The sequence below is a fragment of the Talpa occidentalis genome, unplaced genomic scaffold, assembly GCF_014898055.3.
Source record: "Talpa occidentalis isolate TD23 unplaced genomic scaffold, MPIMG_talOcc4v2.1 talOcc4.5, whole genome shotgun sequence".
NCBI lineage: Eukaryota > Metazoa > Chordata > Mammalia > Eulipotyphla > Talpidae > Talpa > Talpa occidentalis.
Window position 1 is genome coordinate 100,605,284 of NW_023604861.1, and position 16,240 is coordinate 100,621,523.

General features: G+C 39.8%; 1 protein-coding gene across 1 annotated transcript in view; it reads right to left on the reverse strand.

Annotated features, from left to right (window-relative positions):
- AFF3 (ALF transcription elongation factor 3) overlaps positions 1 to 16,240 on the reverse strand; it is a 479,720-nt gene that overhangs the window by 19,892 nt on the left and 443,588 nt on the right. Inside the window, exons 15-16 of the mRNA XM_054701906.1 lie at positions 12,476 to 12,677; positions 9,939 to 10,060 (exon numbers count right to left, since the gene is read on the reverse strand). Coding sequence (XP_054557881.1) covers positions 9,939 to 10,060; positions 12,476 to 12,677 — 324 coding nt within the window. The remainder of the gene's footprint in view (positions 1 to 9,938; positions 10,061 to 12,475; positions 12,678 to 16,240) is intronic.

The following is a 16,240-nucleotide window of genomic DNA, read 5'->3' on the forward strand; positions in this document are numbered from 1 at the left end:
AATTGCATGTGTGCCATTTTATAGCTGGTACATCTTCATGCTAGAGACCTCTCTAATCTCACCCACCCTGTGGTTTTAGGCACAAGGTCAAAGGTAAACAAATCCCCCTTGAAAAGCACTGAATTCATTTTGAGCTTAGAAGAGAGTGGTGACTTCTGATGGGTTACAGCATCACAGCCAATGAGCCAGAGAACATCTCCATGGCAACTTGAAATCCTCCACATCATTATCTGCTCTACACTCTGTAGATGAGTTTGGTTTTTTTTTTTTTTTTTTTTTTTTTTGCCCTGTTTTCTAGACCTTATCACTAACAGACCATCATTTCAAATTTCAAATGCATTTTATTTTCACAAAGGAGTCACCTGGTAATAAGCAATGGCATCTTAGTTCTTATTAGCCTCCAAGTTACCCTTAAGGTAATTCCTAATTCCTAACATGGGTTTCTTAATCAAGATTGTTTGTGTCTGTGGCCTGTGAATATATTTTTTAAGTCTGATATGGAGGCTTAGTTCACAGTAGTGTACATGGATGAGTAACATGTCATTTTATGACTATATCACAGCAGCTACAATAGTAACCTGAGATGCTGAAAAGTGTGCCATTCAGAGACCAGTTATGACAGAATTCTCATCTTTGCATATAATGGAGGGTGCAGCACACTGAGTCACTGAAGATTGCCTGATGATTGGCCAATTTTCTCTTTTCAGGTGATTGCTACATCAGATCATCATAAAGGCAATGGGATAAGGAGCCGTTTCCTCGGTTGTCCAGCAGAGCCGTGGGTGCCTGCTATCATGAAGGCATTGCTCTAACAGCGATTGATGTCCAGGTCAGCAGGGAAGTGAAACTGTTGCCCCCATTGGGCAGTTCCAGAATATAACATGGCAAAGGCGCTAATATGAAGCCTATTATCTCAGTGATTTTGCATCTAATCTTCTATTTTTCTAACAAGGAAAATCTAGTTTTTCACTTAGATAATAAAACTCTTCACATTATTTCTCACAGTGATGGTATTTTGTGATAATACATGAGAAAACCTAATAAAAGTTCAATTGAACATCATGTGTATCTAGGGTTCTTTAGAAATGCAGCTTGATTGAGCTAGAAGCTAAAGTTTAGCTAGGTATGTCTTTGCTATAAGAATAACAATCTGAGCATTTGATTAAAGAGGAATACTTTCTTATCTTCTCCTTATTCTCCCACCACCCCACCTACAAAAACAGGGTCTTAATTCTGCACAGTAACAGGGTTTGAGCTACCCCAATATTTCTTCTGGCACAGGCGTATTAAAGCAACCTTGCTTTCTGTTCTCCTTTGTGGCTGAGATGGGGTTGAATGGCCTCCCACAGAGAGGCTGGCAGACTTTTTTCTGTAATTCCTACCTCTGTGAAATGCACCCTTCTCCCCCCAGCTAGCCTGTTTTGTGAAAACTGGCAGGGATGAGAATTCAATGTGTTTGAACAAACAGGTTCCTTGGCACAGCAGAATCTGGATAATTTTCTTAGGGAAACTGAAATCCAAATCGGACAAATAGGCAACTGCATACTAAATGAATTCATCATCTGATATCCTGTCAGCATGTCATTTGATAAGCCCCAGAGATGCTACTATGTCCCAAGCTTTGAAGCACTTTCTTCACAAAAAGAACATGTAAGAAATCAAGTAATTATTTTTAATGCACCAGGTAAGGGAACACTGTTGATGAGGGCACTTCAGAATCAGGGGCCCCAGGGTGCTGGTTTTGGTTTATGAGTGCTTCTCAAAGGAAGCAGGTCAACTGTATTTAACAGCAAGGATCCAAATATAACTTTTGTTTCTGTAACCTTGATGTTAGCTGAGACCCCAGAGCTGCTGGAACGTGGACTCTGAGACACACGAGCAGCCATTCCTGTGTCTTACAGGAAACAGGCTCTTGTATTTGACGGCTTCTCTCAAAGAAATAGTGTGTGCTTCCCAGGATGCCCAGGCTAAGTGTACTGGTTTTTGTCATTCAACGAAAAGTGTGTTTCTGTTGAAATGGAAACCAATGTACTGATTGTTGTTCCACTCTGGTGTGACATTTAAAATACAACAATTTTGCAAAAACCTTAAAATGATCACACAGCTAAAATTTCAACCAGTGCAATCTGAAAGACCTTGTCCCCCACTTGCCCTCTTTTTCTTTCTTGCTCTTTGTTTTAGTCAGAACAAAACAAGAGCCGGGTGGACAGATGAGGATCTCATAGTGGAAAAAATTCCATATGAAGAGCAGCAAGGCACACTAGTGACTTATCAAGAAGCCAAAAAGGTGGGGATCAGCTCGGAAGTGACTGGGGAGGGAGACCCCAGGAGAAGAACAATGCCCATGGCAGCCAGCCCTCCTTAGGAGAGTCTTGCTTTGCTGTAATACCACCTACTCAAGCACTTCAGTTGCAAGAGAGCCGACCTTTTACATATAGGATTCCTCTCATCATCCATAAAATTAAAATCCTTTTAGCTAAGAAACTGCAGAGCATAATTACATCACAAATGCCAAATCCAGCTTCCTGTCCCCCAGCCACATTTCACACGCTATGAATTTCAGCTCCTGTGGCTGAGGGTCGCTTCTCTCTATGTCGGGAGGCTTAAGTCTTGGGCTCTTATTTTTGGTGCCACAGGGACAGATGGGACATTTGTTCGTTTGGCTGAATGTGATGATCACGACTGACTCTTTCCTGTGAAATATGGGTAAGAGACAGCACATCTTCCTGGGACAGCCGGCAGTTCTGGCACTTGGGGGTCGCTGGCTTCCCAGCACAGCAATATGGCTGAGGGGAACGGAGGCTTGAATTTCCAGCCAAGCATTTCACCACGTAGCTCAGCTCAGGACTTCTGTACTGAGGCTTTCATAACACAGTTGTTCTCTCTGAATTTCTCCCCGCCAAGAACTCCCCTGTCACTAATTATGACACCGAGTAATTTACAGCTCACGGCTTTACACTAATAAGATTACTTTCCAGACTTTGAGTGAATCAAGTGCTGTCACTCATTGACATAAATTCTTGCAGATTTATTTTTTTAAACAAAATTTGGTAATCACACCAGTGTCACCTTAAAACTGTGGCTGTCAAGTAGTGAATGCATGCATGGCTAAATGTCACGGGAGAAAGTGCAGTCACACTGTTACCAATCTGAGCCTGCAACTTCTGTGGAACAAACTGACCTGGATCACATTTTAAAAATAAGTGTTATTCTGTTTAGTTCTGTGTATCCTGAAGGCACAAACTGGTGCTTATTTAATTGGCAAGTAACTGAGGAAAAGGAGGTTGGATGTCCATGAATTTAAATTTACCTGCATGTAGATTCCTTACACTCAGGGAAAAAGAAATAAATGCAGGCTTTTCCTTTGGGAACATGATTCTGTTCTGCTGGGTTCATTCAACACTTGCTATTGAGCACCCATTGGATTCATCTGTTGTCTGAATTGCATGCTTATTCAACCATTAATAAGTATTTATAACACAAAAGAATGAGTTTACTTATTTTACAAAGCTACATGATGTGGTTTTAAAAACTGAATGACAGCATGGCATGTGTTACTGTTTGCATCATTTTAACTGGAATTCCATCAGCTCTAAATTACTCTGGTGTTGGTTCTCTAGTCCTTTCTTCTTTGCCACAGACAGCCTCTCTTTGGTCATTTCACAGTGTGTTGACATCTTCAGGGAGAAGTCAACGAGAGTGACAGGAACCCTGGTTCTCTCCTGTGAGGGAGGCTGCAGGTAGAGAAGCTGGGACAGCATGGAGCAGGAGACTGAAGTTTTGGGGTTCCAGAGAACATTCCTGGGGAAGGCACACATGTGCCACCTTCTCAGAATAATTGAGAATTAATTAAGCATTGTACCTGGTACTTAGCAAGTGCTCAGTATATACCAACTGAACCTGGGAGATACTTGACACCCATTTAGGTGACTTCCCAGCCCAGTGATCTCTTAAGGACACTTACTTTTATTGTTTCCGGGAAGAGACAATGACTATTTTTGCTTTTTAAGCTTGAAGAGCCTTCCCATGCTGTTCTTAGTTCAGTTTGAGTGGCTGTATGAGCTGCATGTTTATTTTTATGTTATGAATTTTAAGTCAGTTGGGACACATGGCAAGTGGAACATGACATCTTTCTCTCCACATGATGGATATGGAAGAGTGACTTTTTATTCTATTACATCTTTATCCATAAAAAGGAAACAGTTTTATTGTAGCTGTCAGCCAGAAAAATTATACATATTGTTAATGGGAAAAACGAATTATAATAGTCTCTTCGTTGATACAGATAGTGACAAAATTATATCATTTGCAGCCCCAGCAGATTGAGAAACATTTCCTCTTGCAAATATCCAAGGAAGTGCAGACTGAAGTACAATCATTTAGTTGTTGCTGTACCTGACTTAGTTCTGGCCTATACATTGGAAAATTTCTTATGTTTTAATATTCTCTCTCTCCCTCTGTGTGTATGTGTGTGTGAATACTAAGCTCTTACCATCACCTGCTGGAAGCGTTTGCTTCTATGAATACCTTAGTGTCCAACGCATATTCTGTTGATCATGTTGTTAGCTTATGACCTCTAAATGCAAGTTTCCATCTTTTTCTTAACCACAATTCTAATCTGTTTTTCACAAATGGTTAAAGCTCACATGAACAATTTATACCATTAAACTCTAATTATATATGTAGTTGACCAACTGAGTGTACTCCTATTACATACCCCCCCACCTTAGGGATTAATTGCTACCGTCCTTCTTACCTAGCAAGGGCAGTGGAGAAAAGGTGAAGGAAGATGGTAAGGGTGGCATGGTGTGTGTGGGGTCTAGCATGGCTGTGACAGTTATGGGGAAGGGAGAAAAACGTGTCCTCCTAGACCACACTTAAGCTTTCATAAATCTATCTATCTTGGAACTAGTCTAATAAATGGAACAAACCAACCAAAAATGTGGATTTGGCTCTCAACCCCCAAATTCTGTGCACTAATTAGTTTATGGACGTCCCAGGAATACTTGAGGACTACACACCATCCTTAAGAATTTGCTCATTTCATCTAAGTTATTCAATTTTCTGGCATAAATGCTCATAGTAATCTCAAAATTTTCTTTATTTCTGAAATGTCTGTAACTTGACTTTCATTTCTGATTCTCTTTATTAAAGTTTTCTCCATTTTTTTCTTGATGAGTCAAGATAGAGGATTGTCTATTTTATTGAATTTTTCAAAGAACTGGCTTTTGGTTTCACTGATCCTTTGGACTGTCTTTTTGAGTTTGATTTCATTTATTTCTGCTCTAATTTCTATTATTTCCTTTCTTCTGCTGGCTTTTGGTTTGTTCTTTTTTTCTAGTTTCCTAAGGTAAGAGGTGTTTAAGTTCTTTCTTATTTCTTGATGTGGGTCTGTATAACTACATACTTTCCTCTTACTTTTGCTTTATCTGTGTCCCATACACTCTGTCTTTATTTTTGTTCATCTCCAGGTATTTAAGAATTTCTGGTCATTCAGTAGAGTGTTTGTTCAATATCAATACACTAGAAGTTTTCCCTGCTTTCTGTTTGTGGTTGATTTCTACTTTGAATTTGTGATCAGAGAATATACTTGATATGATTTCAATCTTCAAGAATTTGCTAATACTTGTCCTGTGACTCAATATGTGGTCAGTTCTGGAGAATATCCCATGTACACTTGAGAAGAATATGTATTCAGCATTTGGGGAGATGCTGTACTCTATAAATGTATATTTACCCCATGTGATCTCATTCTTTGTTTAATGCTGTTGCATCCTTATTTATTTTTTGTCTGGTTGTTCTATCCTTTGGTGAAAGTGAGGTGTTGTTGTCCCCTTCCATAAATGTGTTTTTTCCAATGTCTGTCTCATATTTGCTAGTGACTGCCTTATATATTTTGGTGCTCTTGGTTTGGTGGGTCTATATTGATGAATGTTATGTCTTCTTGATATATAGTCTCTTAATCGTTATATAGTGTCCATTCCTGTCTCTTTTTTAGGTGGAAATCTATCTTGTATTTTATCAGATACAAGTATGGCTGTCCTTGCCTTCCTTTGGGTCCCATATGTTTGTAGGGTTGTTTTCCAATTCTTTGTTTTAATCTGATGTTCATCTTTGGAGCTCAGGTATGTTCCTGGAGACAGCAGAAAGTTGGATTCTGTTTATTTTTTAATTGGCAAGTTCAGTGCATTTAGATTTAGCATGATTATTGATATATGAAGGTCTGCTACTACTTTGATCTGAATTTTGTGGTTCTATCTTTTCCTTGTTCAGTTATTTGTGGATGTTCTATTCTATTTAGATATGAGTGCTCATTTAAACATTTCTTGGAGGGGAGGTAGAGTGCTGGTAGACTCCTTAAGCTTCTGTTTGTCTGAGAAGGCCTTTAAATCTCCTTTCTGACTGGCAGCTTTTATCTTTAAATATTTTGATCAAGTCATTCTATTTTCTCCTTGTCCATTAGTGTTTCTTCAGAGAAGTCAATTGTAAGACTGATTGGAGTTCCTTTACATGCTATCTGTTTCTTGCCCTTCGCCACCTCCAATAGTCATTTTTGTCTCGAATCCTAGAAGTTTTACTACTATGGATCTTGCTATAAGTCTCATTCTGTTGATGTAACTTGGTGTTCTTTTACCTTCATCAACTTGTATATTTAATTGCTTTTCCAGTTTTGGGAAGTTTTTCTCTATTACTTCTTTAATAATTTCTATCTTTTCCTATCTGTTCCCTTCTATCTCTCCCCCCCCCCCACTCTGGATACCCAGTAATCTTATATTGCCTTGGGTAAGGCAATTCAATGGAGTTGGATAATTCTCAAAGAGATTTTTCATTTTTTATTTTGTGTCTCTTTTTCTTCTATCTGAAGTCTCTGTGCACTCTCATCCTCCAAACCATTGAATCAATCTTTCATTTGATCTATTCTACTTCCATAGCTTTCTCCAGAATTTTTTTTATTGATCTTTTAACATCCTGTATCTCTGGTATCTTTTTATGTAAAGCTTCCATTTCAATCTTCTGTTCATTTATTTTATTTCTCAGGACATTATTTTTCTGAATTTTCCTATATATCTTAGTCCTGCTTTTCTGTGTTTTCTTCCCTTTATTTGAATTTCTTTATCATGGCAAGTTTGAAGTCTTCATCTAATAGGAAGAAAATATCTTCCATGTTTTTGTAGTTGGGTTTTGTTTTCTCTTTGTGGTGTAATATTCCCCTGAGGACTCAGATTGCCATTTGTTATGTATTTTTTGCCTCCCAATTATTTGGTGGGGAGAGGAGATTATTATGGGTGAGGAGCTACCAGTAGATGGTGCTATATGTCAGGAAGGTTTAATCTGTAACTGGGTTTTCAGTGAGTGTAGGTGGGGCTTCATCACTCCTGAGTATGCTGTATCCCAGCTTGGCTTGTGTCTGTGTCAGCCTTGTTAGCCTTTGATCTGTATCTCTGCAGCCTATGGGGTGGGCCTTTGGTGCAGCCCTGATGTGTTCCAATGTGTTTTTCTATGCTTGGTCCCCCTATCTGCTCACTCTTGGGGGAACTGGGTTTTGGGTGTCACATCTTTCTGAGCTTTGTTTTCCTCACTGGTTACTCCATTGTTTAGGAGCAGTTCTGGCACATTCCACCAAGGGCTTCAATGTTCACTCTGTCCCCCTATCTGCCTACTCCTGGGGAAAATGGATGTTGGGGGTTATGCCTTTCTGGGCTTTTCTGGCCCCCTCACTGGGGGTCCCATCTGCCTGTTTCATCATAGCACTCTCCCACAGTTAGATCCACAGCAATCAGTCCTGCCTTCTGTGGTTTGAATCATGGTGTCTGCCCTGGCAGCAGTCACCTTTTCAGGTACTCACTGCTTCTCCCCTTTAATTTGATTTTTCTCTCTGTCTCTTTTGTCTTGATTGGTCAATGTTGGTTCTTGGTGACTGTGATATACTCCAATTTCACCCCACATACCAGGATCCTCTGAATTCAGTGCCTGTTTGGACTTCTTAGTATTTATCCCTGGTGCAAAGCAGGGTGCTTCCTTTGATTCTCTCTCCTCCTGAAAGCTCATTAAGTATTTTGAATACATTGTTCCACACTCTCCTTGCCCATAGAGTTTCCTCTGAGAAGTCTGATGTCTGTATGGTAGGATTTCCTTTATAGGCTACCTGCTTCTTTTCCCTAACCACTTTCATTATTCTTTTTTAATTTTGTCTTGAACTCTGTCTTGAACTATTCATGACTATGTGTCTTGCAGGTCTCATTACATTTAGATAACCAGTTGTTCTTCTAGCTTCATGGACTTGTATATAGTTCCTTCCCTGGTTTTTGGAAGTTTTTCTGCATTATTTCTTTGAATAAGTTCTCTCCCCTCCCCCCTCCCCCTTCTGGGATATCCAGAAAGATCTTGAAGTGTTTCTTCAACTTTTCTTCTTATTTCTCTTTCTTCTACCACCTGGGTCCTTTATATATTGTGATCTTCAAGGTCACTAAGTTGACCCTCCATTTGGTTTCCTCTATTAATCTTTTTTCCATCCTGCGACTCCATTATTTTCTTGTTTAAATCTGCTATTCATTAATTGTGTTTCTCATGATATTTGTTTTCGTCCATCTTTTTGGATTTCTTTATTATGGCAATTTTGTACTCTCTGTCTGATAGAAGATAAAGTCTTCCATTCTTTGCGGCTTGGTTCTACAGAATTGTTCCCTTCTCATGGTGTCATATTCACTTACATTCTAAAGTTTTAAAATTAAAGGGGAACTTTCAGGGCCTCCCTGGTGGCGCAGTGGTTGAGCGCTGGGTTGCGAAGCTGCCCCCAGCCTCTGCGGCGCCAGTTCGATCCCTGGCTGCTCCCCGGCCACCGGAGGAAGGTCCCACATGGCGCGCAGACCTCTCCTGCCACCCACTGCTCCCCTCAGCAGTGTACTTCGGTCCTTCTGCCTGCTCTGCTCCCCGCTCTGGCTCTGGTGAATTCTCTCACCCTCCCGCGCTTCTGACTGTACCCAGTGCATGTATAAATAAATAAAAAAAATGAATGAATGAATGAATAAATAAATCTTTAAAAAAAGGGGAATTTTCACCAATTCTAAAATTAAAGGGGAAAAGTAGTGAGTGCAGCTCTAATGTGTTGCATTCTTCTGTGTGCCCGTTTTACTGTTTTAGATCTTCTCCTTAGGAGTTCTGCATTCTTCAGCAGTAGAAAGCTAGGAGTTTCAGGGCAGGCCTGAGAGGGCATGCTGGGAGTGTTGGGTACCACTCCTGACTCTCCACAATGGCCACCAGCTACCAGGGTACCCTATGTTTGCAGTCTGTGTTCACTGTGGTTATTTGCAGTTTCTGACTACACGTGCTAGGTGCAGGCCTGGAGGTCACTCAGTGGGAAGGGTGGCTTTCTAAAGCCCTTCTGGGAGACCTCTGGGTTATGGGTTCTCTTCCTTTTTTATTGACACTAGGAATGGAAATAATGCTTAGGTTTTAGTGTTAGGATTGGGTACGATGACAGGATTTTTTTCCCTTATATATGAGCTGTTTATCGTGTTATAAAGAATACAACACTTTAGAGGAAAAAAATCTTTCAGTAATAAATCAGTATTATTTCTTGCCTATTATAATTTAGGAAAACAAAATGTTTCTCTTTCTGATAACGTGAAACTGCCAACTGCCCAAAATAAAGGTGCCTAGAAATATAAGCCTCACTAATGCCATTTGCCTTAGCTTTCTGATATCCTGAATGTAAGCCTGTAAAAGCGGCTATTCTATCCATTTAAAACTCCCATCAGGGCTCAGGAACACATTCAATGTTGAGCTCTAATTGCTTTTGAGAGAGCAGAATTTAACTGGCCAAGTTACCTGTCAGAAATGGCCACACTGGAAATTAGATGCATAAAAAAGCCTGTCCACCTGTGGGGCTTCTATTTTATCATTGCCCTTCACCATATCAACAAAGAGTGCACACTTACATATCATCGAAGATAAGCTTCTGTCTCTTGCAGTCCTTGTGGCCATTGGAACCTGGAGACCATGGCTCTGTTTGTGGCCGTGACTTGTGAAGGAGAACATTCTCGGAATTGTGAGCTGCTTTCTAAACAACAAACAACACACGAGTCTGAGAAATTTGCCATCCAATTGAAAGAGCAACCCAATACACAGAATGTTTCATGTTCTATATTAGAACTGATGATGCTTTTTGTTAAAATAAAGACATTCATTCCAGATCTTAAGCTGATAACTTTTACAAATATTGTCAAATGTCATTCTCAAACAATATCAATAGGGGAGGCTTATTCTGGCACTCTCACAAATCCAGAAATGGAGGCTATCCAAATACTGTCTGATATAAACCTACGGATAGTGAGGCTAAGTAACTTGCCCAAACTTCATATAGCTATTGTGTGTGGAGGCCCAGGACTTAGAACTGAGACCCTTACTTTCCCCAGTTGGCTAGAAAAGTGGTTCTCCAAATTGACTATGTATCAGAATCATCCAGGGGGGAGTCTGTTAACATGTAGACAGCTGGGCCCCACCCTACTGAGTTTTTGATTCAGCAAGTCCAGAGTGGGCAGGTCTGAGAATATGAAATTCTTACAAGTTCCACATGATACTGATCCAGGAACTATGCCTTCAGAGGCACTGTGCGATAAACATCCCATGCAAAAGAGAAGTCATTTGGCTCACAATTGGACTGATCCTCACTAGCTGCCTGTGAAGAATAGGGAAAGCCAAAGGGGATTAGCAGAAATTATTTAAAATGTGTCTGAAAAAGGAACACAATTGATCTACAGAAAAATTAAAAGATCATCTTTCTTGGGCATATAAATATTTATAGAATACTTATTGTGTCTAAATACACGGATCATAAAACTACTCTTTGGTTATAGAAATGGACTAATCTGAAGAATTAAAATTGAGTGTATCCAAATGCTTCTTTAAATATGGACATTTTTATGTGTAGTTCAAGTCTCCTTGTTATTAGAGCCCCTAGAACTCTGCATTTCCTTTTTGGCATACAAGGTAGTTAATTATGGATGAATATGATCCTTAGCTTAAGTCTCTCTCCCATCTACATTGTAAATTCATGCAGCATAGACTGAATCTGGTAGATCAACCATGTAAGTATTTCTTTTCTTAGCACAGTGCCTGGTGGATAGAAAGTACTTGCTCAATAAATTTCTGTTTGGTGAAAGAATGACTCACTAAAGTCTGCAATTGACTTACAATACTCTGTATACCATAGTTGCTTGTGATTTAAGAATCTAGAGGCAAAAAGGGATTTTGTTTTTAATTTGCATTGGTAGCTTTTTATTACAGGTTTTTCTAATATGATTTTCTCAGATTCTTTCCACCAAGAATTAAGGATGATTTCTCCCAGATGAGGGTGCATAAGTGGCTTAATTTCCTGATGGTGTGATAGATTTAGTCTCTTCTAGGACCTTCCATTAATTTTTTTACCTCCTGAATTCATAGGATAACATATTAAATACTGCTCTTCCTGCTTCCTTATGTCCCCCCCCATCTTTCTTTGCAGAGTTATTTTCATGTCTTATCTCTTTCTGCCATAAAAACATAATGGTTTTGATAAGCATAGTGACCAAGAGAAAAAGAGCACTCAGTGGGGAGTGTCTGGAATTAAATAATGTGTCCTGGAGCATGCATGGTCCAGGCCACCAGCTGTTAGACAGAGGGTGGTGGTAAAGAGGAACTAATGTGCGGTATTAGTGGCATTGGTGTCGATAGTTGTTGGATTCTTTAGATAATACTTTCTCATGTAAATCTTACACCACTGTTTTGCAAGCCTCAGAGAAATTAAGTAACTGGCCCAAGGTCACATGGCAGCTAATATGTGAAGACAGGTGGACAATAAACCTAAGTTCCCACAGGAGAACAGAGTGATAGCATCATCCCTGAGAAGGCTGCTGGAAGAGGGGTGATGGCAGGGGTCTCAACTGTTTCTGCTACTCTGGTCACCAAGAGCAGAGTAGGAGTCCTGCAATTTTGACCTGGGGTTTTCAGCCCAGAGTCAGCTCTGCTGTAGGGCAAGAAATCTTTCCAACTGAAAAGACTGGTTGATCTAAAACTCCAACTGACTTTGCCCTGATATAGCTATGACTTTGGGGCCTTTTCTTCACACAATAAGATATAAAATTCTACAAAGAGGCTTCCTAAGCAGAAGAGGTTTAAAATACCTCTTCCAGTTTCTTCTTTCCCAGCTCTTGGTGGGAATTTGTGAAGGGGTGCTCTTCTCTGCCAGGACTTCCCAGGGCAGCACTTGGGGATTCCTTGGGAGCCCACAAGCATGCGTTTGGATTGTGCTGGTTTTTTGGTTTTTTTTTTTTGTGGGACCCTCGCCGGCTGCCGGGGAACGAACCGGCAGCCTTGCAGCCCAGCGCTCAACTGCTGCGCCACCGAGGCCCTGGATTGTGCTGTTTTAGAGGGAGAGTATAGTGGTGTGCTCAATTTCATTTTTACTTTAACTGGGAAAGGAAGAACACCAACATACTGTGAAATCTCCGACATGAGACTGCAGCTGGTTCTCAGCCTTATGCTTTTTGCTGGAGGAGGCAGAAGTGAACAGACCATTGCCACTTGATCTGGTGGAAGAAGTTAAGTCCTCGCTGGAGTATTTGTGTTTAGATGCATCAGAGAGGGGTGAGATGGGTGACCGCAGCATTTTTTCATTTTTATTTATTGGTATTGCCAAGCTGAAAAAAGAAATCACAATAATGGAATGTCACAGTCAGCACAGAGAAAGGTAAATATTTTATATGTGCTTAAGGCTCCCATTTAAAATCTGAAAGTAGGAAGATGTTTATTAGGAATTATTATACCAGGAAACAATTTTATGGCATCAGGACAATATCAAACAATAAGCAAATTTCATTCATCGTTTCTTTACTCGTCCTATCAAGATGAATAATAATTCTGGAGTTAGCACCAATGTAAATGACTAAGAATAATGTACTTTCATTTTTCAAGGTTTTCATACTAGGATCTCAAAGTACACAATGAATAACTTTCTGTTTTTCTTGCAGGTATAAACAAAATAATGGGAGTCAAAGGACATGAATTCTCCACTTTCGAAAGGACTTTTGCTAATGTCTGAGTTTGTAATTACTCTGTAGAAAATAACAAAATTATAGAGTAAACTGCAAAGCATGAAGTGAACTTCTACATGTTAGGTTTCTGAGCTAACCAGGCATTGATCAGAAAAAACACAGGATAGAAAAACTGTCATTCAAAGTTACATTTTTTTGATTCCGAGCTTCTTATTTTACCTTAAAAACTATCTATGCTGTCCTAACTTCCTCCCACATTAATCATCAGAGAAAAAGTCACTTATATTTGAATCTCTGCAATATACATTATATTGTTAGGGCTTTATCCATTACTTAAAGAAAATTGGGGGAAGACACATTAGTCTGAAATAAATGCTATATTTGCTAATTTGGGATGTTTATATAGTGGTCATCAGGCAGTTAAAAAAAGGTTAAATCCATTTAATAAAGATTAAGTAATTTTCCTGCAGTTATAACTTTTTTTTTAATAGAGGCATGTTTTATTTATTTATTTAATTTGTTTGTTTGTTTTGTTTATACATGCACTGGGTACAGTCAGAAGCGCAGGAGGGTGAGAGAATTCACCAGAGCCGGAGCGGGGAGCAGAGCAGGCAGAAGGACCGAAGTACACTGCTGAGGGGAGCAGCGGGCGGCAGGAGAGGTCTGCGCGCCATGTGGGACCCTCCTCTGGTGGCCGGGGAGCAGCCGGGGATCGAACCGGCGCCACAGAGGCCGCGGACAGCTTCGCAACCCAGCGCTCAACCGCTGCGCCACCGGGGAGGCCCTGCAGTTATAACTTTTTAATTGCACATGTTGATTATTAAAGTGTCATTAAAGTCACTTCAAAAAGCAATTTTCTAAGTTGTTGTCTCCATGCAAATGACAAACACAGGTCTCCAGAAAGTAATAAAGCTGAGGTTCTCAAAGTTAAGCAAATACATCCGTGTAGCATAGAATTTCTGGTGATAGATTGCTGGTCCAAAATGCACTGGCATCTAACAACTTTGAAGTGAGATATGTTCTGGAAAGTGCTTTGGGTGAATAAAAAGTGGCTCTGTCTAGTGATGTTGAATTTGGGTGTAGACAGTCCGAATATAATTGCTCCTTAAAATGTGAATGAAAAAAGTTGTATTTCTAAGTCTCCCTTATTTTACATACTATGTGATTTTAAATATTCATATAAAATTAAACTGTTACATTAAATATTGTCATGGATTATGATTATTTCTTCTTCATCATTATAAGTTTATATATTCAAGTGGACCAAAGAAACTTTCTTTGAATTGCTCTCTGGGATGGGTGTTCACCTTAAATCAAATTTGGGATTGTCTTATCACACTTGTGAAACTTGATAGCAGTAATCACAATTCTAGACCATCTTTCTAGAAAGAACTAAAACATTGTGCTTTATATGCACTGTGTCATAAATTAATACAAATAAAACTGTCAAAGTTAGAGGTTGTGGTTAGGCAAATGCTCCAGAGCAAGCACTTTTCTCCTGAGGGTCATGGAATCGGGAGGACAAATCTTACATTTTTATTTTCATTAATTTCTCCTTGAACAGAACATTTTCTTTTATGAATAAAAGCAAGAAATGAGTAGTGGTTTGGCAGGAATGACATTAGTCATTGTGTTATCAAATCATAGATATTTTTATATTATATTATAGTTATTACAGACATCTTGAATTATTGTCTATATTCATCACTACTTAGAAATTATGGTAGTTACAAGCTCTCCAGAAAGGTTATTTAATGCATTAATAAGGAAACAAACATGTAACTGCATTGCATATTTCAAAGGCAATCTGGGTTTTCCCCATACATACTTTCACAATATTTGGGGTACCATCTGTTTTGCACAGAGGATGTGGACTAGGTCTCGCTCTTGCTCAGACCTTCAATAGGTGGCACTGTCCTTTTCAAGGTGATTCTAACACTCAGGCCCCCTGTGCTATGTGCCCTCACAGGCGAGTTTTAGAAACGTTCTCCATCTTTTCCCAAGCTTTCAGTTTACATTTTTATGCATTGTGCTGAAACATTAATCTTCCCTTAAAAATTCTACAAATACAGTCAGGGAAAGTGGGGAGTGTCTTAGCAGAGGTAAAGTGGTTTCTGAGCTGTGGGATTTCTAAATGGAAAGAGTTTCTATGACTGATGATAAGCTACTTGCTTATAATAAATATCTGGCTCTTGCCTTGCTGGAAAACCATTTGTCACAGATGGGATTCAGTACAATGTAGGTCCAGTTGGAACTCCTTGAGAAGAGTGACTGGCGGTTGTGCAACCTTGGAGGCAAAGATCCTGTTGACCATCACAACAATTTTCTTTATATCCAAGAGCTTTAAGTGCATCATATGGAGATTCGCCTTTATGTTTACATTTTAATCACATGATTTGCTTAGTATTCTTATGGATGAAATAATGGTTTGAAAATTCATCTATTGAGTTTTCAGAGGGAAAGTATATCTATGGGAGTGTAGAAATGTGTTTAATTAGTAACAGGTCTTTTGTTATAAAGAGTAACAGTTGACTCCTCAACAATATGGATTAAGAATGCTGTCCTGGGCCTCCCCGGTGGCGCAGCGGTTGAACGCTGGGTTGCGAAGCTGCCTGTGGCCTCTGCGGTACCGGTTCGATCCCTGGCTGCTCCCCGGCCACCAGAGGGTCCCGCATGTCGCGCAGACCTCTCCTGCAGCCCGCTGCTCCCCTCAGCAGTGTACTTCGGTCCTTCTGCCTGCTCTGCTCCCCGCTCTGGCTCTGGTGAATTCTCTCACCCTCCCGCACTTCTGACTGTACTCAGTGCATGTATAAACAAACAAACAAACAAACAAATAAATAAAAAACATGCCTCCATTAAAAAAAAAAAAAAGAATGCTGTCCTGGCTCACAGTGGGAATCTACATATAACTTATAGTTGGCCTTCCATATATGTGGTTCAACCAATAAACACCCCCTTTGGTTGAATCTGTGAACAAGAAGCCTGCTGATAGAAAATCCAAATAAAAGAGGACTAGTATAGTTCAAACTTGTATTGATCAAGGGTCATGTCTACTTACATGGTACCTGGAGCTGTGATATAAGGCACACATCCAGGTATAATTATTTTTAGCCTTAAGTTGAATTAAGGGAAGCAAGTTTGGAGACCCTAAGCAGAGCAGTCATTAAAAAATCTGGCCCTCCCTCCCCATAAAGTCATACAGCAGAGAT